At 33.6% G+C, this 22,874-nt stretch overlaps 2 protein-coding genes across 6 annotated transcripts in view; both read right to left on the bottom strand.

Moving 5' to 3' along the window:
- LOC136810632 (putative divalent cation/proton antiporter TMEM165) overlaps positions 1–22,874 on the bottom strand; it is a 166,954-nt gene that overhangs the window by 13,010 nt on the left and 131,070 nt on the right. The window lies entirely within an intron of this gene.
- The window catches only part of LOC136810629 (microtubule-associated tumor suppressor candidate 2-like), a 53,841-nt gene that overhangs the window by 1,276 nt on the left and 29,691 nt on the right, over positions 1–22,874 (bottom strand). For 3 of the 5 annotated variants that reach the window (XM_067067193.1, XM_067067192.1, XM_067067196.1), the window contains 8 exons: positions 14,778–16,452; positions 6,121–6,656; positions 5,652–5,781; positions 2,990–3,148; positions 1,851–1,894; positions 1,292–1,343; positions 737–807; positions 251–370 (listed from right to left, as the gene is read on the bottom strand). In XM_067067193.1, the coding sequence (XP_066923294.1) occupies positions 251–370; positions 737–807; positions 1,292–1,343; positions 1,851–1,894; positions 2,990–3,148; positions 5,652–5,781; positions 6,121–6,656; positions 14,778–16,452 (2,787 nt within the window). Of the gene's footprint in view, positions 1–250; positions 371–736; positions 808–1,291; positions 1,344–1,850; positions 1,895–2,989; positions 3,149–5,651; positions 5,782–6,120; positions 6,657–14,777; positions 16,453–16,973; positions 17,173–19,884; positions 20,239–22,874 lie in introns of those variants that run through there. The other 2 variants (XM_067067194.1, XM_067067195.1) reach the window with 2 other exon arrangements.

Genomic DNA, 22,874 nt, shown 5'->3' on the forward strand with positions numbered 1-22,874 from the left:
TTATGATTATGATCATGTCAGGTAAAGTCGATATTTTGAGAAGATAGCCCGGTACAGTGATTTTAAAAAGCTTTCCGATTAATTTCGTGGGGTCTACCAACAGCCGGCTCAGAACACGGAAAGAGCGGGGATTCTAACCCGAGATGCTGTGTAATTGAATACTCCCATTCAGAAAAAGAGAGGATTTATTTCAAATTACACTCAAGAAAATACAGTCAGAAGGAATAGTGACGTGAAGAAACAGCCTTACTTTTCGTTCAAGTTCCATGTTTCGCGTTCGAAGATTTTTCAATTCTTCATTCTTCATGTCGAGAACAATATTCAAACTTTTCAGCTCCTCCGGCATATTGTCATAGCGATCAGTATATAGCTGAAAAAAGTTGAAAATCAATAAGTGAAAATGAAATGTTTAAGTGAAATACAAGTCGAAAAATCTTGAAAAATCGACAACAGAAATATTTTCTTTTTTCAATTCCGGCAGAGGTTTTCCTTTCATTGGCAAACTGTTGAAACTTGATTTTTTTTCTTTTTTCGACCCTGCCTCATGGGATTCCCATTATTGAGAAAAAGCAAAGCTAAGGTAAGGAGTATGTCAGCCACTTGGGTTCAGAGCTATACTAATTTTCCCTTAACTTAGTACAAACGAGGTCTAATAAACTCAGAAAATGGGGAAAAACACGAAAATCATAACCTTAGATATTCCTAAAGGGAACCATAAAAATATATTATAACTTACAGGTGTCCCTCCAGGAGATTGCAACCTTGGAGGCGGCTCAACGCTCAATCGCCCTTCCTTCTCTTTGTTTTCTATGAAAGATTCAATCAAAAAATAATTTATACAATAAAAATGTTGACTTTAATACTAGAAGGGGTTCGGGACGTTCGGGACTCGTTTAACGATACCTTATCGGCCCTTTTTGCGCCGACCCTTATAACGCCAAAGCTCAATTTTTCCCATTTTTAGCCTGGCTTTTATTCAATTCCAATCCCTTACCCTACGCCAGCAACGAAAAAATAACGCCACTAAGCAAGAGCCAGCGTAAAAGTTCCAGCGTAAAAAGGACCGATAAGGCAAGTTTTAACAAAACGATGGATTTTGTCAAAAGAAGTAAAGTTCTATCTTCATTCTATTCACCTTGTCTTGAAAGTTTACGCAAAGATCTCTTGATATAAGCCATAATTTTCTTCCGGTGTTACTCAATGAATCAGTTGGTATAAAAAAGATTCTTGGAGAGAGAAAGAGAGCATAGAAGTTCAATATAGGGTTTTCTTGGAGATTAAAATGGTTTACCTTCACGTAATTTTTCAAGAGTTTTTCTGTGTTCATCTTTGAGTTTCTTGAGCTGCAGTTAGAAAAAGAAAATTAAAATTAAAATTTAATAAATACGGTGAGAATAATTCTCTATAAAATTCATTTTAAATCAAGCTTCTCAGAAGGCGAGTCAGCAAAGATTTGGGAGGTGAAATCAACAAGCTTAGCTTATCGAAAAAACGAAAGAAAATCGGCCTAGGTAATCACAATGGAATCAAAATCTCTTTTCATGAAAATCATTAATCTAATTTTGAGATAAGCTAGACCAGAAAGAGAGAGATTGGTAGGAGGGGTATGAATTATCTTCCAGAAATACACGATTTTTTATAAGAATAAACTATATAAGAACATAAGGCTTCGATGGCCAAAATCTTAAGAGCATATTGAGAACATTTTAAGGCTTTACTGACTCTAAAATTTCTAAGAAAAATGGCAAAAATGTCAAGAACATTTTTAGGCTTAAAACTCAAAAAGTTAAGAACATCCGAAGGCTTCAAAAATTTTGGATGTTCTTATAAAAAACAAAGTGAACACTGACCTCGTTTTGATGTTCTTCTGTTAGACGAGTTTGTTTGTCCCAAGCTGTGAAAACAAAAATAAATGTATAAGATGAATGTAACTTGAATGTAATATACATAACATAACAAAGTAATATGATACCCATCTTTCAGATAACAGGTTATTTAGAAATCTTGTGAGGTACTTGATCGACCCTTCAATAGGGATGACAAGTATGTGCAAGGCATATGAAGCAATTCAAGTATTTCAAAATAGAAATCTTAAGAAATCGCTCTCGTTTTGGAAACATAAACAAGAAAAGTATGGTTTTGGAAATTTTTGGAATACTTAAGGACAATTCGACAGGGGTAAAGTTTTTACTGGTAAGGTTGTATCTAAATTTCATACGATTTCTTATGTTCAACGATAGCAATTAACCTTATAAACCTTTTCAGATTTTTTAAAAGAAAAGCTACAGAACGGCTTTCGAAATTTCACATTAGTATCAAAATATTTTTCATAATAATAATTTCCATGGTTGCTAACCAATATGTCAGACTGAACTTCGAAATAATGTAAATTGAATTTCGTAAAATGCTTAGAATGATTAATGGCACGGCAATTAAAAAGCCATTTCCTGTTTTCAAAAATAAAGTAACTGTGATGAATGTCAAAATTGAATGAGCATGTCAACTGTGCCCGATATGTTTTTGATTCTGATACGACGAAAAGATGCGATGATAAAAATTCATTAAAAAACATGCTAATTTGAACGAACACCTTCAAGAAATATGTATACGCCCCAAGTTAAAATTTTGAACATGTTTCGTAAAGCATTTTGCATGAAGGAAGCTTGGTGACTGATACCGAACCAATTTAACTTTCAATTTGAAAGATTATAGACTTGTTCAAGATTCGTTATGAAAACCGCATAATTCTTCTGTTTACATAATTTTCAAATATTGGTTTAATACGCGGAACTAAAACTAACATTATGACTCAAGGACGCAAGGACGTCAACTCTCAGAATCAAAACATTGGCAAACTTGGGGTAAATGGTATCATGAATACTTGGATTTTTCAACTAGGAAAACAGACCAATATTTTTCAAATCAACAAACAGAACATAGAATATTGCGAATCTTTTCCCTCTCCAACAAAAACTGAATTCTAACAAACCTTCTTGCAATTTGAGGTCGTAATCTTTTTGTGTTTGTACGAGAGTATTATTCTTTTCTAAGATGTGTTCTTCATGAAGACGAGAGATTTCAGCTTCGTGGTTCAGTCGAAGTGATTCGTAATCTTTTTGTAGCGATTCGCAACGACATGTCTCGTTTTCTAAAAAAGAATACAACCAGGTCAATAATAATGAACTTTTGATTTAAGAGATTAAAAGTAAGGACCTTGAAAAAGATTTAGTCTCAATTCCAGATTCAAAGAAGAAGTCAAACAAAAAATATTATTACTTGATTTGGATAGATCAGATTTGCTTTTAGCAGATCTCAAAATCCGTTTGCCAAATATTTTCATCTTTGCAACAACACCAATAACAACCAAACAACGATTATGTTTGACTGTATTATTTTGTAATTTCTGGTAGATCGTAAAAGTTGTAAATCTTTACTCAAATCAAATCTAACCCCAATACATAAAACTTAAAACACTCCAGTCAGAAAGAAACAGCTATCTACATCCAGAATCACATCAAAAAATTAAAACAAAGCGGACTTAAAAAAAGTCTCTACACATAAAAGAGTTATCAGATCATTTTAAAGCCCTCTTATAAGCAAGGCACCGTCTAGCATCTGAGAAAGGCTTTATAACATCACGGTCAAAGTATGTGTCAACGAACTGCTTGCACTAACAAAACATTCAGTAATATTTGATACACTTGCAACTTTCTTTGTATATATATAGAATTAAAAAGAAAAATCCTTTTACCAACTTGTCAAGTCATATAAAAACATACAAAACATGCAAGGTCGTATATTTTTTTGTGGCATCGTACATCATAATAAAAAACGTCAAAATAAAAACAACAAAATTTGATCTCCAATTTGATACACTTTCAAACCTAAGTGATCAATTAAATCAAAAACAAAACAATAAGACAAACATAAGCTGGTGTAAAATATGGGTGGTATCAATGCATTGCAATTTCCAACACAAAATATCATAAGTTTAATTTCGCTCTACAGAATCCACCATGAAAATTAGTACACTTTGGAAAAAATTTAACACATAAATTAAGACAAGACACGAGTCCATCAAAGCAAAAATAGTTTATCTGTGTCTTAAAAAATCAACCGTGAAACACTTTCAAATAAATTCAACGCAAAAAATCTAGACAAGACAAAATAGAAACAATACTCTCTCCAGTACAACACATCGAAAAGTCTTTGACAGAAAAAAAACAAAAACATCAGGAAAGCATTGCTATCATTATACAGAATAGAAATAAATTAAAAGAGGAGACCACGGTGAACATTCTTAACAAGTGCTCATCACTTCCCGCCGACTGATTCTATGAACATTTCAACAAAACAAAAAGAATTCACTCTCTCTCATCAATAAAAAGCCCGTTCAAAATATTCGATTAAGCAATGAGTAACTATAGAAGCATTTAATGATGCGTGATTAAAGCAAGGTATCCAATTAACGACTTAATTGTTTACAAATACATCACAACCACATTAAAAAGATTCGAGGTTTACTTGTCGACAAATTAAGCGGTAATATCATAAAATTATAAAGCAAAAATGAGTAGAAAGACTATCAAAGACTATTTTTGGTACAAGCTAAGCTAAAAAGAAAGACTATAAAGTAAAGCGAAAAATATCAAGACGTCAAGAAGCAAAAGAAAATGAAAACGATACAATTAGAACTTGAAAATGAGATGATAGTTTAGCGAAAATATGAAAAACTGAATAAACGGTATCGAGCACAGTGTTTAAAGGTTCCTGAAGAACAAAAATTATTTTTCGAAAAGGTCTTTTTCCTTTTATAGATTTAATAAAACTTGAAGTTCTTGAAAAGAAATATCCCGCCATGTCAAAAACACAACAACATTTTAATCACAGGATTTCTTCTTTCTAGAACCCAATCCTTCTCCTCTGTCTATTTTTTCTTATTATTTTTCAACTTTTCGAAATTTGATTTTTCTTTTCTTTTTCATTCAAGAACATTACATTACCATATCTTCATTATTCCTTTCTCTCATATAAAGCTCATTTTTCATAATATAGAGTTGATATTATATTGATAGTATCACAGTGATGAAACGTTGGCAAAAAAATCATCTGTCAGCTAAACTTTGTTTGATAAAAAGCAAAGCTATAGAAAAGAAGGGGGGACAAAAAAAGGTGTCATATCAGACAACTATAGAACAACATTTAAGTTCAAATATTCGAACAAAATGATTTTGAGACATCAAAGTGAAAGAGAACAAATATTGGCCCGAAACATTCTACGTTACAGTTCATATAAATCATCATAAAACGAAAGTTGAAATTTTGAATAAGATTGCTCCACAACAGCCTTTAATAAAAACTCTCTTTAGATTGAAAAATGTCTCGTTGTCATACATAACAACACGCTCGAAATCAAGAACTTTTAATACGACCAAATATGAGAGGTAGATCACTCAAAACATTCTCGTACACAAACTCAAACAAATCAATATAAAGTCAATGCAAAAGTGAAAAGTCAAAAAGTCCCTTGAATCAACGGTCGGGCAAATGGTCATCAATGGCGATTATCCGAAGAAAAAAATTCAAAATAAAAGTAAAAAAATAATAGTACACCTTTTTTCGATCGAATAGACAAAAGGATGTATCCTTACCAAGATTTATCTTGAGGTCTTCAAGGTCTTGAGAGAGGCCAGTATTTTCATTTGAAAGTCTTGCATTCAACTCTTGCTCCGAGGTAGCTTCATCTTTTGATCTCAGTAATGCTGCATTCTGACTTTCGAGCTATAATATTGAAAATAATGACATTCAAAATCAAACAGGCTGATTGCTGATACAAATGTGTATCGAGTGTAGATGTATTTCTAACTGAGACCAACAAAATCTTGACCTTTGATCTTAACCTTGATATTTGAAAATGCCTTTTTTTGGATAAGAATTCCGGAGAAGTATTTCGTTATGATTGTATTAAGATTTAGAAACTTTTAAAAAAGTGAACTACACTTCTTTTCACCAAAAGCTCTTATGTATCTTGTAAGCCTCTGGTATAAGAAGCATTTCTGCAATTTGTTTTCAGAAGTTGAGAAATAAATAAGTGACCATAAATTGACTCTATTTTCTTACCTGTTTCAAATGATATTGTACAACCAAAGTCAATGCTTCGATACCAGAATTTGATTTTTCAACCAAACGTTTTGCGATCCTCAGTTTTTCCTCTTGTAGCTGGATTTCCTGATTCTTCAAAGCAACTTCATTTTTCAAATCAGTTGAAAGTTTATTAAATTCATTCTTTTCTTCTTCAATATTGTTGTTATTGTTATAAAGGGTAGATTCTAGTTCATTTATACGGTTTGTACGCTCTTTAAGCTGGTTATTCAGATTATCAACTTGTTGCTCCAATTCTTTTTGACGCTGTTCAGCTTGTTTTTGTAGTTCACTGAATTTTTGTAACTCGTTCAGTTTTTGTTTATCAGTTGAAATGATACCATTTTGTTTAGTTTTGGATTTTTTGCTTGCACGTTCTATAACAACAGCTCCAGAGATTTCACGTTGGGAATAAAGTTCGGCTCCATTGTTTTGTTCGTTATTCTTGGTGGTTGAAGGATGAACAGTTGCATTGGAGTTTCCCATAACAATCGAAGGATCGTCATCTTTCGAAGCTGGAGAAGAAGAAGAACGAAATGAGAAAATTTAAGTTTCTGCTATTTTCAAAACAAAGTTGCATAGTCGAAAAAGATTATACAGCTGTTTTTATTTATCATTCAGATGATTGAGAACTGGTATGTGAAAAAAAGAGAGCAAAATACCATTTTGTAAATAGATACTGATGTCTCTCTTGGAAGAAGCATCCTTATCTTTTTTTAAGTTTGGACAGCAACAACAACAACACAAAGCTTTCAACTTTCTCTTCAGTTTCATAATCTCAGCTTCTGATTATGATATACTTATTCTCATAACATTTTATGAATTTTAAAGTTCATATTAACACACTCTCCTTATTCCATCAAAATTGATAAAATATTCATTTTAGTGAAGCAAAATCAAAATCAAAAATGAAGCTCTATTTGTTTCCATGGGTGCAATGTATTGTTCTTTTTTTTGCAGAGATTCACAATAAAAACAGAATAGACAATCTCATTGATACATTTTATGTTAACTGTTCACTTTATTTATTTTTTGTGTGATAAAAAAGGCAAACTCTTTGGTTAGCTTGGTTAGCTTGCTCATATCAAGTATCAGCCACAAACTAAGAACTTCATTGCAAATCAAACTAAAGCTTTGAAACTGCTGTTAATTTTGGGTTTCTAAAAAGCTTGTTAACTGTATGTAAAATTTAAGATTTACAATCAAATGTCTACTATCCTTTGAATTTCTCAGCAGGACAGACAACCTTTTCAATGTGAAACTACCCATGAAGTTGTAATCTACAGAAGAGCAAAATACAAGTCATAATAAATTATTAAAAACTATATTCAGCATTTTACACTGCAATGTTGCAGAAAAGGAAATGAAAAATGATAAAGGAGGGATTTCTCTAAAACTTTTAAAATTGAAGGTATAAGAAAGGTATAAAAATTGTCAAATGAATCACGAGGCAGAGGGATTCATACATAGAATGCATAATGAGTTTGATCAAAATTTTCTCTGAAAACCTTGGAGAAAAAGATCCAGGCCAGCCCCCAAAACGTACCAATTTTTCAAATTGTCTCTGATCAAGCTTTTGTAATTGGTTTGGGTCCATTTAAGAGTGCAAGTTTGGAATTCAAATGTTATCAGGCTCGAAAGCCCACAGCAAATATTTAGTGATAATAGACCTTTTTATAGGTGTGATGTCATATTGGACAGTTGGTGGAATTTAGTTTAATTTTTAAAAACATGAACCAAAACTTATTCTTGTTATCTTTTGATGATGTAATCCTTTCGAAGCAAAAAAGTTTGACCATGCTGATTCACAAAGACGATCCTTTTAACAGGATAGTACCATGATGCATCGTGTTTTTCTATTTTCGCAACTATAGACACTTTCAATGAGCGCCCCATCAGCACCTTGGACTGACTACTCAATTCCCCTCACATGGCATGGGTTGAGCCGGGCTAAGGTTCATTCACTTGCCAAGTGAACTGCTGCGAGTGGGAATCGAACCTCAGTCGCAACCAAGGTCAATGACCACAGCGTTTTCATGGACCAACCTAATGAGAAAACCATGGTCAAACTGTGAAATAGCTATGGTTTAGAAGCATTTCTTTATAAGAACATTTTCAAATATTCTTCATTTTGCATTTATGGGATGACATGATTCTTCATTCAGAGTTTTCCTTAACCAATAAAGGTATGCTTGTGAAAGTTTCATGACAACTTATGGTTGCAGTCTTGAGATATTTGTATGACAAACAGTTTCTTTTGTATTTTTTATAGATTTCTTTTGTGTGTCTGATAAAACCTGATTTTGATCAGATAAAAAATTCAACTACTTCCACTAACTGTTGGATAATTCTAAACTCCATCAGCATAAATCATGATAACTCCATGTTTCAATGGATGCAAGGGAAACTTTTGTTATTGTTGTTGTTTACCTCTGAAACATCTTTAGTTTTTAGACATAGTATAGAAAATTCCCAAAAGTCAACAAACATAAAATTAAAACAGTTTTTTTAACAAATCAAAAGACAAACACAGAAAACTGTGCTTTATCTACCCAAGCGGTTGCTGATGCCATTGCCATCATAAAAGTAAAAAAGATGGGATTTAGCTATTGCATGGGCTTTACGTCGCCAGGTTTCCAGTCTAAGGGTTTAAATGATTTTTTTAGAGGGGGAAGGCGGTTCTTCAAAATCAAAAAAACATTTACCATCTGCAGAAAAAACAGCATTAGCCATGTACAGGTGATGTGTTTTCAACAACATCAATAAGAGGTACCTTAATCAAGCTCTGAATCCCAAAATCCCATTCAATTATGACTCGATTAAAAAATTTCTCAAATTTTCTTTCAATGTAAATTTCATTAAAAAAGTGCCTAGACAGTCTAAACTTAAACTCCTATCGTCAACTGCTCCAACTTGGGATGAGTGTATGCAACATGGGACTGGTTGATATCTTACCTGTATTTTCACTTACTGTTACATCTCTTTGACAACAAATTTGTTTTGATAACTCCACCAAGTTTATCAATCATACTTTCTGTCATAACATGTCTAAAATGACTGAACGCCGAATTGAAAATTAGAGAACGCCCTCTGCCTAACCGCCCGATGAGATTAACAAATAGCGAGTGTGTAACTTGCCGCATGAGTGACGTCAAACGCTCACATTTGCGCGTGTTCTGCTACGGATTTTTATTTTATATCGATATCTGCAACAAAAACGAAAGTAGTCTCTTCTACTGATTGCTTCATGGCGCTCCTTCGCAGCTGTTTATAAAATTTCCACCAATGAGGTTGCTGCATTTCAAATGGCCCTTCTTTTTGGCACCCGTGGCCTCTCAGTGCCTTGCACAACAGGCGGCTGTAAAATCCCACCCTTCATAAATCTTTTACAATCTGTGATTCTAAGGCTTGGGTTTTTTCTCATCTTCAATTTACTGAAGAAAGCGGGAATTTGATGCAAGAGTTAGATTCAACAAAGTGCCGTAAAAAATCATTGAATAAAAGAAGAACTTTAAATCTTTAATATTTTCATTTTGAAGAATTGGTACAAAAAAGTGAAACATGAAAAAATTGTATTATTATTTTTTATAATTGAAATAGGGGATTTGGAAAACTTCCTATGTTTGTTTTTTGCACAATTCCCGGTAACTATGGGCAATCACCTAAGATGTTGCTAAGATGTTGGCTTAAAATCGAAAGTGAAACCGCTGAACATGAAAGTAAAATCGGCCCGTACTCGAAATCCCGTAATCTTGATATACGAGTTTAAGTCTATACTGCTAGATATTTTCAGGACCCTGTTGACACACCAGACTTAGGCCGATGGAATTCAATGTTATGTTTACCGTAAGCCGCCCGCGTGTTCAAAAACCTGCCGCATCAAGTTGTCATTATTTGCCATTTTCTCGAAAAGTTGTCATTATTTTTCCTCCCACTTGAGCAGAGAACAAAAATTTTCTAAGTTGATATCCAAACAAACGGCCCGTGGCTTTTTTAGATTGTTAACAACCCGAACGGCCCTCTAGTAGTCTTTACCGTGTGAATTTAATTTTGTCATATTGTGGAGAAAGAATCCAAAAGAATCAATAAAAACACGAGAGTTCCGGAGACACAAGAGGAGATTGTGTATCTATAAAAGGAAAAACGAAAAATCTGGTAAAAATAAATGTTTATGGGAAAATAATGAATAATGAATAATGAAAACTTGGCCGAATCGAATTCTGAAAATCGTCATTACGGTAAACATATCATTAATTTCCATCAGCCTTAGTTAAGGAACACCGGACACGCGAAAGTCCGGTGTAAAATGAGAAATTTTTTTACCACTGGACAATCTCTACACTGGACTTAAGGTAGTCGGATGTCCGGTGTCCGCAAATGATAATTTTGTCCATCGGACAATCAAAACACAGGACATGACCAGTCCGGTGTTTCTTAATTTTTTGTTTCATACCGTAGAGTCGTTTAATCTCGACATACGTCTTGCAATCTCGACACCGGATCTGTAAAATAATCAAAACAAACCTTGAATGAAATTCTTGGTATCATTCTTATCGAACAAGTTCATCCATCAAACTAGAAGTTCAGTAAACATTGCAATCCTTTCAATTAAAAAGAAAGCCAAATTATAAGCAGTTTTACACAACACACGAAACGCATGCAAACTTCCTCGTAACTTTCTCGTGTCCATCATTAAAATTTTACAACTTTATTACGCTTCAAGTCACGTGATAAAAATAATTCGCGCGCTTAGCCTGGTTTCCCCTTCCTTATATATAAAAACACACGCTCTAGGCGCTAACAGGCCGCACGCCGTGATGGCCAGTTTGGCGGTCACATTAAATTCAAAAGGAAACCGGGTTCTTTTTATTATTTTCGGTTCACGGTAAAAATGTCTACTAAAAAATTCCTCGCGTGCAAAATGTTGTGTTGTTGTGATTTAGACATCCTCGTTGAAAGCATGCTAATTAGTTTTTAGCGATTACTACATCGTTAAAGTTTTCTTTTCAAATATAAGTATAAGTAATAACACTTCACATTTCTCATATTATATTAACAATCTGTGACGTGATAGAGAGAGAGTACATTTTAGTGATTGATTGATAACTTTGGTATGTATTTGTTTATGTTTGATTTTTTATTTCGAAGACCAGCCTACAGCTATGTCGAGATTGCAAGACGTATGTCGAGATTAAACGACTCTACGGTAAATGTCCGGCGTCAAAAATTCCCTGTATGCAACACCAGACTTATTGCGTCCGGTGTAGCGAAAGGATACTTTTTGCCAACGGCCACGGACAAATACACAGGACAGTCCGGTGCGTCGGCAGGGTCATTTTCTCATAATTTCATTTGAAAGTTTTGCAGCCCTTCACACAAAGTCAAGCAAATGATAGATATAAATACCTTTGAAACTTACCTACATGGTGTTATTGAAAAAGTTCGAAAAATGTGACTGATTTTTAAACGAAAGTCCAAAATTTGTTCTTCTTTTTTCCCAAAAATATTTTCTTTTTTCTAGTACTTTCTATCTTTTTTCAAACCAAATGTCCTCTTCGAAAATCTATCATACAGACCTTATCATACATAGATAAAGATCAAAAAGCCTTGAAGTGTCTATTTTTTAATCAAAACTGTTTTGATAACTTTTGGTTGTTATGTGATTGTTCTTGAGTGCCTTACTATTGAGAAATCTGAGAACATCCTTCCGCCTACTACTTTCGATTTTGGTAAAAGCGTAGCACCAGCGAGCGCATTATAGCGTAACAAAACAAACGATAAAATGGCGCGAAAAAAAAGCTACGGAAGCCGGGGGCATATAATGTAAGTCCGATTTGAAATTCCGGAAATTCCATATCCTTTGATCCATGTGCTCGATCTATATGCTGAAAGCATAAAGCCCATAAAGGAAGATTCTGAAGCTGGCGGAATGCTTGATCTATTACCCATCAACAAACCACCGGCGCAACACAAGAGTAATAGCGCACGCTCAATTTTGGGCTTATATTTGGAATTGCACAAACTAGAGACAAAACTGCCACCGAGAGCTCTTAGTGAAAGTAATCTTTCACATTCTCGCTAAACTTTCGAACTTTGTAAGAGCAGAAAAATATCTTATTTATGAAATCTCAGTTTTATAAGTTGAATAAAGTTTACCTATTGAGTTTGGTGTGATGCAGAGCAGTTTATCGATCCGTGGTTTGTTTCGCTTGAAACTTGAGAACACTTTTCTCAACTTTGTCATTTTCCTTCTTCTATCTATGTACTTCTTTCTTGCCACAAAAAATGATAATGTTTCAATATTTTTGGCGCGTGATATTATTTAAACCGTAGCAATTGCTATGTTTCTATCGAAAATTCCAAAACAATTAATGGATGTGTGAATATTTTGATAATTAGACCTTGTTCAAAACATTGAAATATACCATTCATTCTCGTTAAGAAAATTACAGATTACGATTAGCACATATAAAAGGCTCCAAATCAATTTTTTTCTTCTTTTTTTGATACTTCAATTCAGGTAGAGCCAACCACATGCAGTTTCAAATTAAAAATACAACGAAATGTTCGTATATTCATTAAAATTTTATGTTTAGAATGCAATAAAATCCAGGAAAATGTTTTCTCTTTCCTCATCAAGATTTTGAGCAATACTTATACCTATATAACATCTCTTATCTTTCTCTACACGTTTTTTTTTTTTATAAGGAACCTTAACTTTGCTCTGAGCCTGGAATTCCTTATTTTTACAGAGAATTTCAGTCTCAAAGTTCCTTATCGAGTTCCTTACTACATAGGAAATTTTGAACTTTTTGCCCCTTGAAAGATCAAAATTTGGTCAAATTAGTCCCAATAAGGTACATTATTTTCAAATCCACTTATTCTCAGCCTGAGCAGTTCCTTAACAATTCCTTATTTTTTGAACCATTTTCAGCCTCGAGTTCCTTATAAACGTGTTCCTTATAAAAAAAAAACGTGTACCAAGTGAGCATGAAAATGATATAAAATATCTTAATTGTTTGACCTCAATTTGAAAAATTCCTCATATAATTTTCGAACTTTAGATTGCTGAATTTATACCAATGCAATACCTCCAAATGTATTGAAGTTTCATGCAGCTTTTATTGAGATCAAAATCTACAACTACAAATCTGTCAAAAATCAGAGGAAAATACTTTGATTTATTCAAACGAAACAACGTTTTACATTTTTGATGAAACAGAAAACGGCACACCATCACCATGTATATGTACGCAGGTGTTAAAATCTAGTTTTCCAATTTTATAACAGTTTGTTTAAAAAAATCAAAATCAATGTCTTCAAAATTCTTTTCAATAGTTGCGAAATTGAAGAGGAAGAACCAACATAGCAAACACATGAAACATGTGAAACATTCGTTTGATATGGAAAACGTGTGTTGAGGGAAATTAACAGACTTAAATTTCCTTGTTGTCATAGAAATGCTAAATAAAAAAATTCGAATTGTCTAAAACTTGCGGGTCTAATTTCACATTTTCGTAATGAGGTGATGAAGTAACATGGTGGAAAATGTTTTTGGGAAGAAATATCACCAGTAAGAAAATCGCGTTGATATCAACAAGATTTCAAAGCCACATAAATCAACGGAAAAGCCCTATCGTGCAAATTCAAGCAAACAAACGCCATAACAAGCGTCAAGCGATTTTTCCAATGAAAAAGTTCAACTCGAAACCAAGGGAAACAATCAGCCTCAATATGCTTTGATAATAAACTCAATCAACAATGTCAAACGCTCTTCGCAGTATTAGGCAGCAAACAAAACTAACGCTAAATTAACCATTCTTTCCGATTAAATCACTATTCTTGTTTGTCTCCAGACGCCGTTTCCGGTAATTCATGTTATATAACCAACCTTGCATAAACTCTCACAAAGAAAAGATTTACGAGTGAAAAACGAAATGCATTATTGACAGATAATCTTCGGGAAATCTATCGTTGTACTTTTTCATTCTATCCATAACTACATACTGCTTACGGGCTGATAAATTTTTAATTCTTGGATAAAGCTAGCCAGTACTTTCTCACTTAACCAAATTTTTTATATTCAGCATATTTTATATATAACCAACCTTGTAGTAACTCTCACAAAGAAAAGATTTACGAGTGAAAAACGAAATGCATTATTGACAGATAATCTTCGGGAAATCTATCGTTGTACTTTTTCATTCTATCCATAACTACATACTGCTTACGGGCTGATGAATTAATTTCATTTTTGGCTAAAGCTAGCCAGTACTTTCTCACTAAACCAAATTTTTTATATTCAGCAGCAAAAGGTAGCATACGTTAAAACGCGGTAAAAAAAGCGGTTTTCTTCTAACAGGTTCTAACACCCGAAAAAACATTGTCCAGAGACATAAAATCTAGTCTGTACCAAACTCTTTGTTTATGCAAATTCATTACCAAATAATGCAGTATGAGGAACAATAAACATTCACCTTTGAGACGGAGGAGAGTTGAAATACATAGCATTTTAAAGAAGATGTGGATAAAAACAAGCAGAAAATAAGCGTAAAGTTTCATGAACTATAGTCTAATGTTCCCAAAACTCGAAGAAACATCTGAGAATATCAATATGTGTAAGAAGTAAAGCATACCTCTTCGTTTTGTTGCATCAAACTTCGATCTCACAGAACCTTTACGTATTGACACAGATGATGAACTGGTTTGTTTACCAACTGAGCGTAACGATACTTGAGATTTGGGAGCTATTTGAGATTTTGGTGGTGCTGGGGTTGAAGAAGAGCTTGTAAGGGAAGATGTGCGAAGGGATACAGATGTTGCTTTGTAATTGTTCGTAGCGATAGATGCTTTGTTGGTGTTTACCGTAGAAGATGACGGCGTCTTTAACACAGCTTGAGACGTTTTATATGACGAGGTTTTATCTATAGACGACGGTTTTATGATACTGTTTCCCGTCGTTGACGAGGTCTTTGTATTATTGGACGAGACGGTCTTTGTATTATTTGAATTAGTTGAGGGAGTCGACGTAGCGGAACCCTTACGTAGTGAACTCCTGTTCGTAGACGTTAAGTTTGATGTTGTTCTATTTTTCAAAGCAGCAGAGTTTTTACGTAGTTTTCCGATAGTTGCGATACTGGACGACCGTTTGTTAGGGATCGGTTGTTTGCTTGGTATTTTCTCCTCTTGTTCCAGTTTTTCGAATACTTTCGCTGCAGCTGAAACGAGTGGTCGAGGGATTTTGGAATTTCCATCTTCGCAATCGATTGACGGTGGATCGATTTGATCGATCGGAGTCGAGGGTTTTATATCGTGAGAGTCATTCTTTAAGAATTTTGCATCCTCTTTGTGACCAGTATTTATATCATTTGTTTGAATCCTGGAAGATGAAATATTTGGAGTATCACTTTTCACTTCCATGTTATCGATTATGGGTTCAGAATGAAGTTGATGTTTCATTTCTTCAACGAAAACTTCTTGATCTAAATCAAGAGAATCTGTAGCACTGTCTTTTACAAGATTCGCTGCTTCGTTAAGAATGATATTTTTCTCCTTGGAGATCGAAGATTCTAAACTTGTTGGGGGTGTGTCCTCGTCAAAAGAGTTGAACAAAACTGGTTTCTGAGGACTCTCAGTTATAAAAGACGAGACAACAATATTCTTTTTAGCTGCCGGTGAATTAGCACGTCTAGCTGCTAAGCGTTCATTGGCGACCAGTCTAGTTGGTGACTCGATGCCAGAGTCGCAACTACTGTTTGATGAAATGGTTCCTCTGTCTTTGGAGATTGACAGAGATGAAGAATCGTCAATGGTTCGACTGACAATAGGTTTGCGTTGAGAAGTCATGTCTCCTTTTGATGATACATTTTGAGGAGCTTTATAGCTCTTAACTGTGATCCGCATTTCGTCGTCACAGTCCTGTTCTTCTTCACTTTCCTTCTCTTCTTCACCCGAGGAAAGACTATTCAAACGCTTCTTGATTTTATCTCGAAGTGTAGACGGTACCAAAGTTACTTTACGTAAGGGTACAAACACACCATGATTATCTATACATTGAAAATATTGTCGGCCTTTAACGGTACCATTATGTTTTCCGGCTTCTTCAACGAGAGCTACACCGCATAAAATATTTGTACTGAAGTCCGTTTGACCAATGAACTGTGCGATACCGTGGACTCTTTTACTATTGTATATAAACGTCACAACATCTCCGATTTTAAGAGGATTGCTTTGTTGTTTTTTGGTTTGACGATTAATTGCAGATTTTTGTTGACGTGAGCTGGAGGTGTTCGAATCTTGACGTGAACCAACCTGTAAAGATATCAAAAGAAGAAGACTTTAGTTAATCTTTAGAAGTTTTTTTCGAAGCTTAGCTTGAATGTAATATGTATTTGCGACAGAAACGTACAATGTTGTCCAAACCATATAAAGAATTTTGTATGAAAGAATTTAAAAGAGCAACTCCTAAGAACGGACTCGTCACGTTGAAATGAATATGAGACAAGGAACGAATTCATAGAACCAGCCTTAAAACAACACTCGTGCATCCTATCATATATTTACTAGATATGACCAACAGACAGACCAATAAATACCAAAAACATTTTTAAGCCAGAAGTATCCCAAATCTGAATATACTGTGTAAGCAGGCTCATTCAATCATAGTGCTGAAAAGGTACCAGTTTTTGAGAATGAAGTTCACTTATCTAAATCAAGCTCTCTTATATAAAGGTTATCAAGTGTCAAACCAAAATTTGATTTTCTGTGGCAAACCTTGAGGTTCATGAAAAGGACAAAAACATCAAAACAAAGCAACAACAAAAATTACTTACTACACAAAACATGGTTCAAAACAAACGCATTGGAATTTTAATGAGAGGAATGAATAGTCCCCTTTAAAATAAAACCATGATAGTTTTTAAGGTTTTTTTGTGGCAACCATCGACCACAACATCAAGTTTGATCAATGAATCATGCCGAATTCGAAATTAAATTAACTAAAAACCATCACATACATGAACATCAAAGAGAACGTCTCATATCATATCATACAAAAACGAAATTACAGATTACATATTGTTTGAAAATTGCAGATATCCAGAGGTATTTCCGAACGAGAGACAATAGAAACAAAGTATTTTTTTAATCACCACTGATAGCATCTGTTTTAAAGACCATATTATAAGAGCGTGATTTAATCATAAAATACTAGTTTCCTGACCTAAGTCAAACAAAAATGGATGAAGGACCTAAGACCGGACCTAACTGGCTATGGATCTTCATGAATGAAGGTTTCCGAAGAAAAACAAAAAACAGGAAAGAAAAGGCTTGCATCGCAGTCAGTAGCTCAAAACGACTCTGTAAAGTGCAGTGAAAAAACTTTTTTTAACCAGCTTTAGCGACAATCTTGCAAAAATCAGAAGTTACATGTCAACTATACACTGTAGAAAAGAGGAAATATTAACGTTGGTCAAGAGAAAATGACAGTGACATTCGAAACATATAATTGAAGTACTCAACTAAAGCTGAAGAGCTAAAGACAGTGGAGGATCTGAAGAGACACTAAATTCATGACAGAGTGTGTTTCTTAAAACAATTTCCCATCGAGTTCAGATCCATCACCGAAAGTGTTACAGTGTTAACATCGAATGAAGGCATCAAATCAAAAAAGCTACTCAAGGTATTATAAAATGTTACTCTGGAGTAAGTAAGTTTGTATTTAAGAAGTGCTGAACCTTGCATTTGGTACTTACATTGACAATTTCTTTAGAAGCTTCCTCCATCAGAAAGCGTCGACGCTTCATTTTGTACAATGTACACACGACCTTACAACTTGAATATTTCAGCATACATCATGCTACTAGAACTTGCAAAGAGAAACAAGTTTTAATTTCTTTGTTTTGGTTTTTGAACAGATCAAACTTTAGAGATTTTTTTTGAAATTTTACAAAACATAAAGATAAGAGCTAGATAACAGACTGAAAGGGAAAGACCAAATTGCAAATTGTCTGAAAAAAGAGGTAGAAATTATTAGGAAATAGAAGTCAACACTGCTTACTTTAAGAGTTTTCAGGGAACTTTAAAAAATTGGAAAGAAATTGAGACAGTAGAAAAACAAAGAGTTTAGTTTCCCTTTTTCTATCTTTAGTTTTAGGTGATTTTCATTTACGCATGTCACAAATGGACATCCTTGTACATAGATTGGGTTGGGAAAAATGGAGAATAAAGAAGAAAATCCGCTAGGAATTAAAAAAAACAATTTTGCAACTTCAAGACTGAAATTGAAATATGTCAACATTTTCATTTCAACGAGACAGGGGTGTTAAGTCGAATAACTAGGCTAACTCAAAAGATCTTATGTGGAAAACTTACCGGTGACCCAATAAAACCAAAGCGCTTTTTATTATCCTCGTCATACTCCATTTCGTAAAAATATAACTTTCAATTTCAAATACGAGGTTTTCTACACATTAAATCTCAATTTTGCAGAAAAAAATCAGCACCTACATTATCCCAGTTCAAGTAGGACCAATGCCCATTCTCGCAAAAGAGGAGTAAAAATAATTCATAAATTTTTAACTATTCGAAAGTGAATTAACGGAAAATTTATGAATCAAAATTTTGATAAACACTAATAAAGATAGCGTGAAATTAGAAAAAGTAAAATTCACAGTGGTAATTTATCAGGGGTATCCCATACTGTGACATTGATTGAACACCTACCCTTCATGTTATTCCATTTAGGACACAAATTTGAAAGAGAATAGATGCTGAAAACGAGCCTTGACATTTTAACATCAATAAAATGATATAAAATCATCATGAAATAGCTCTCGTCGTGTAAGCAATTAAAAACAATTTTTAGAACAATTTAAGAACCATTCGAGGCTCATCAGAAATTTTGAAACAAATAAAAACAAAATATAGTTTAGGCTATGAAATAATATTTAGATAACTGGGAAGAAAATTGCCTCAAAATATTGATAAAATTACAGCAGCTCAGCTATAACCATATTAGTCGGGGGAAATTTGTAAAATTGCTCGATTTTTTTAGTCAAAGCACTTGTTATACATTTTTGGAAAGCTAAGGGGTAGGGGAATCAAAATAACTTGGGTGCCAATTTTGTTTCGGACACTTTGGTGTGATTTTCGGACAAATACGACGGTCTCGGGCAAAAATCATAGGGTGAAAAATTAATGAAAATTTCAGCTTGAGAAAACGGAGACTTGTTGTATATTTTTGGAAAGCTCTCAAAAAATTAAGATTAGTGATATATTGCGAGTATAGGTGATTTCTTTACCTAACTCGAGATATTAATCCTTAAAAACAGTGTTTTTCAGTGTTTTTCAGCCAGAAACAGCTGTTTTGTCCAGTTTTTGCGCTTTCGGAAGCTCAATATCTCGAGTTAGGTAGAGAAATCACCTATACTTGCAATATATCACTAATCTTAATTTTTTTTCCAAAAATGTATAACAAGTGCTTTGACTAAAAAAATCGAGCGACCTCAAAAAAACGAACAAATTTCCCCCTACTATATCCTTAACTCAAACAGGGAGAAGACAAAAGTCCTCCAATACGAGGAGAAACCGGATGCCGTGACAATAAAGTAGACATTTTCGATGGCGGTTGAAGAGAATTAGTGAACAACTGCGAAAGTACGTACACTCTTTTAAAACATATTTTCGAGACTGTCGAGGCATATATTAACTTTAAAAGGTATTAATAGAAGGTCTACTACTCACTTGATGGCCTTTTTTCCGCCTCAAACGCGGTATACGACTTCTACGGTACATTACGATTCACTATTAAATTAGAAATCAATCCATTCCATACCAACAAAAGCAAGCAACGAGTATCTCGTATAATTTAACTTGATTCCGCGTAAAATGACCACGTTTGTCCCTCACGAGGGGGAAATAAGTCAACGTCAAGAAAAGTTCGCTTTCTTTTTACATGCTCTGAAAAAATTTCTCTTATTTTTTTCACCGTTCTTTTTAAAAAATTTTAAAAATAAGAAGCTGTTTTTGTTTTTTCGAAGGTAATACTATTTTTTAGGTCCTATATTATAACACAGTTTTCACCTTATATATAATTTATGAAATCTTTTGGATTTTGTTTCCTTCTTTTACCCCCTTTTAAACCAGTGAACTAGACCCCAAATCCCTTTTCATCCTTGTTGTAGTGGTTTTGTTTCGGTCAAGGAACATTACAACAAATACGTGCCTTGGTTGCTTATAAGAATATCATAAATAAATGATCTCAAGGTAAATTTTCTATATCATCAACCCCAGTGTAGCCTTATATGAACGTTAGGGACGTCAAATTGGCGTTGTTATGACGTTTCTGTGCAAGCTGGGGACTTAGAAATTTAGCCCAATTTAACAACAATCTTTGAGATGATACTTGTTGACAATAAGAAATTATCACTGTTTCTTATAAAAAATATTGTTTATCCGAAAGAATGTGCCCCGAATTAGACCAAAATTGTAAAATTGAATTATGGGAAGACATAGAAAAATGAAAAGCCTTCAATATTGTAGAACGAGCCTTTCTAAGCCAATTTATTCTGTAATGAAATTAATTTTATTTCAAAGTTAAATCAGAGTCTCTAACCAGATGGAATTTGAATTTGTAATGACAAATGAAAAATGTAATGAAAAAATAGAGATCTGAAATTCCACATTAAGTCTTTTCCACTTATTGAATACAAGCTCTCACTTTTAATTTTGAAAAGCTTTATAAACCCGGGGGGATTGTTTGTTAAACACATTATCTTAACGCTAGTGAAAATTCCACTTTGCAAAATAACCCCAAATTTTAGGCTGTTAGCAACACTTTTCAATTCTCAAAAAGGGAGAAATGGTATATTCCAATTGGGAGCTGGCTTTATCTCATCATGAACATATAAACGACTGGACATCCATCTCCTTTGTCTTTTTGTAGAAAAGGCTGCTAGCTTCGTTGCCGCCTCGTTAAAAGCATAAAATGAAACAATAGACTTTGATGATATACCACTTGGGAGTACCTTGCTAACAACGTCAAAACTTCGACAAAAGTCTCTGTTGTTCTACTCTTCTCAAGTCTTTTATCTATATCATAACAAAGATAACAGAGGCAAAATCATCGTCAGGTTGTCAAAACTTCAACTAATATTTCTAAATTTTGACTTAAAAGTGTCTAATAATTTTAGAAAGTGTCGCATTCTAATTTCGATATTCTTATGACACAGGCTCTAAACTTTGGCAAGCTATTTTTTTCAAGTCATAAAAAAAATTATTGAAGTGACAAAAGGGATTCAAAAGTATACACGCAGTTGAAATTCTGCATTTTAGAGTTAAAAATGTTGATAAAATATATTACAAACTTCGAAAAAATTCGAAAATAATTTTTTTGTAGATTGGGAGTAATGTTCAAGCTCTATCAATCCTTTTACCTAAATAATTCAAGGAAATAAAATTATGACGGAATATTGTCGGATTTTTCACACCAATTTTGAAATACAGGCGGCAACGAAGCTCGCTTCAAAGAGACAATAAAAGATAGATGTCCAGTCGTTTATATGTTCATGATCTCATTCGCTTACTGGATAGGAAAATGCAAGGGAAATGAGACAGGAGTTTGCTTTGATTTGAAGTAAACCTAAGGTTTCTGAAAACAATATTACTCTCGAAAATTCAGTAAATTAGTCTCTATTCATTGATTACAAAATCAAACCAAACAAAGTCAAAGTTCTTTATTTCGCGATCTTTCTCCACAAAAATGAGCCGCGAAATATAAAAAAAGCGCAAAAATATCCCTACACAGTATGAAAGTAAAACTAACAACATCACAAAACATTAAAATCAAGTTTTTATAAGGGATAATAGGAAATCTCAACATGTATACTCTGTTTGCACGTTGATGTTTTACTTGTCATCAGGTTTTATACTAAAATGTATTGTCTGTACAAATTTTTTATAAGAATACATATTCTGCAATGGTGAATATTTTAAAATGATTCCTGGTGTACAACAAAGACTCTCGAAAGAGTTTGAAGTAATACAACATTGGAGTTCACGACTTCTAATTTCAAGACAACGACATGTTCATTTCCATAAATGAAGGTGAAAATCCAAGAAATTTTCAACTGCTCCAATATTCTTACAATTGATAGATTAAACTACACATAAAAACATGTGCCTTATCAGTTCACAGAATGACGTTACATTCTTTACTAAGGCTTGTTACACACGTATTTCAGCGGTTCAAGGGGTTGTAAAAGTTTTTTCTGCTACTGTTTTACATTAATGATGAAATTAACTTTGGGAGGATACACTTTTTTTATAAGATCAATTTTATAAGAACAATGAGGCTAAAAAATGCCAAAAAATTTAAGAACAGTGGAGAGGCTGAAGTTAGAGAGTACACGTTTTTTTTTTATAAGAACGTCAAAAATTTTCGAAGCCTTCGGATGTTCTTAGTTTTTTGGATTTGAAGCCTAAAAATGTTCTTAAAATGTTCTTAAAATGTTCTTATTCTCAGCATTTTTTGAGCATTTTGATGTAATTTCTCAAGAAATTGCATGTTTTTAAGTCTCCAAAGCCTTAATATGTTCTTAGAATGTTCTTAAATTTTTGAGCCTCGAAGCCTTATGTTCTTATATAGTTTGTTCTTATAAAAAAAAACGTGTAATACACAAAATTACTGGTTTCTATAAAATCCTCTAAATAGTAAAGTAAATAGCCAAAACTTA

This window comes from Clytia hemisphaerica, unplaced genomic scaffold, assembly GCF_902728285.1.
Source record: "Clytia hemisphaerica strain Z4C2 unplaced genomic scaffold, Clytia hemisphaerica genome assembly, whole genome shotgun sequence".
Classification (NCBI taxonomy): domain Eukaryota; kingdom Metazoa; phylum Cnidaria; class Hydrozoa; order Leptothecata; family Clytiidae; genus Clytia; species Clytia hemisphaerica.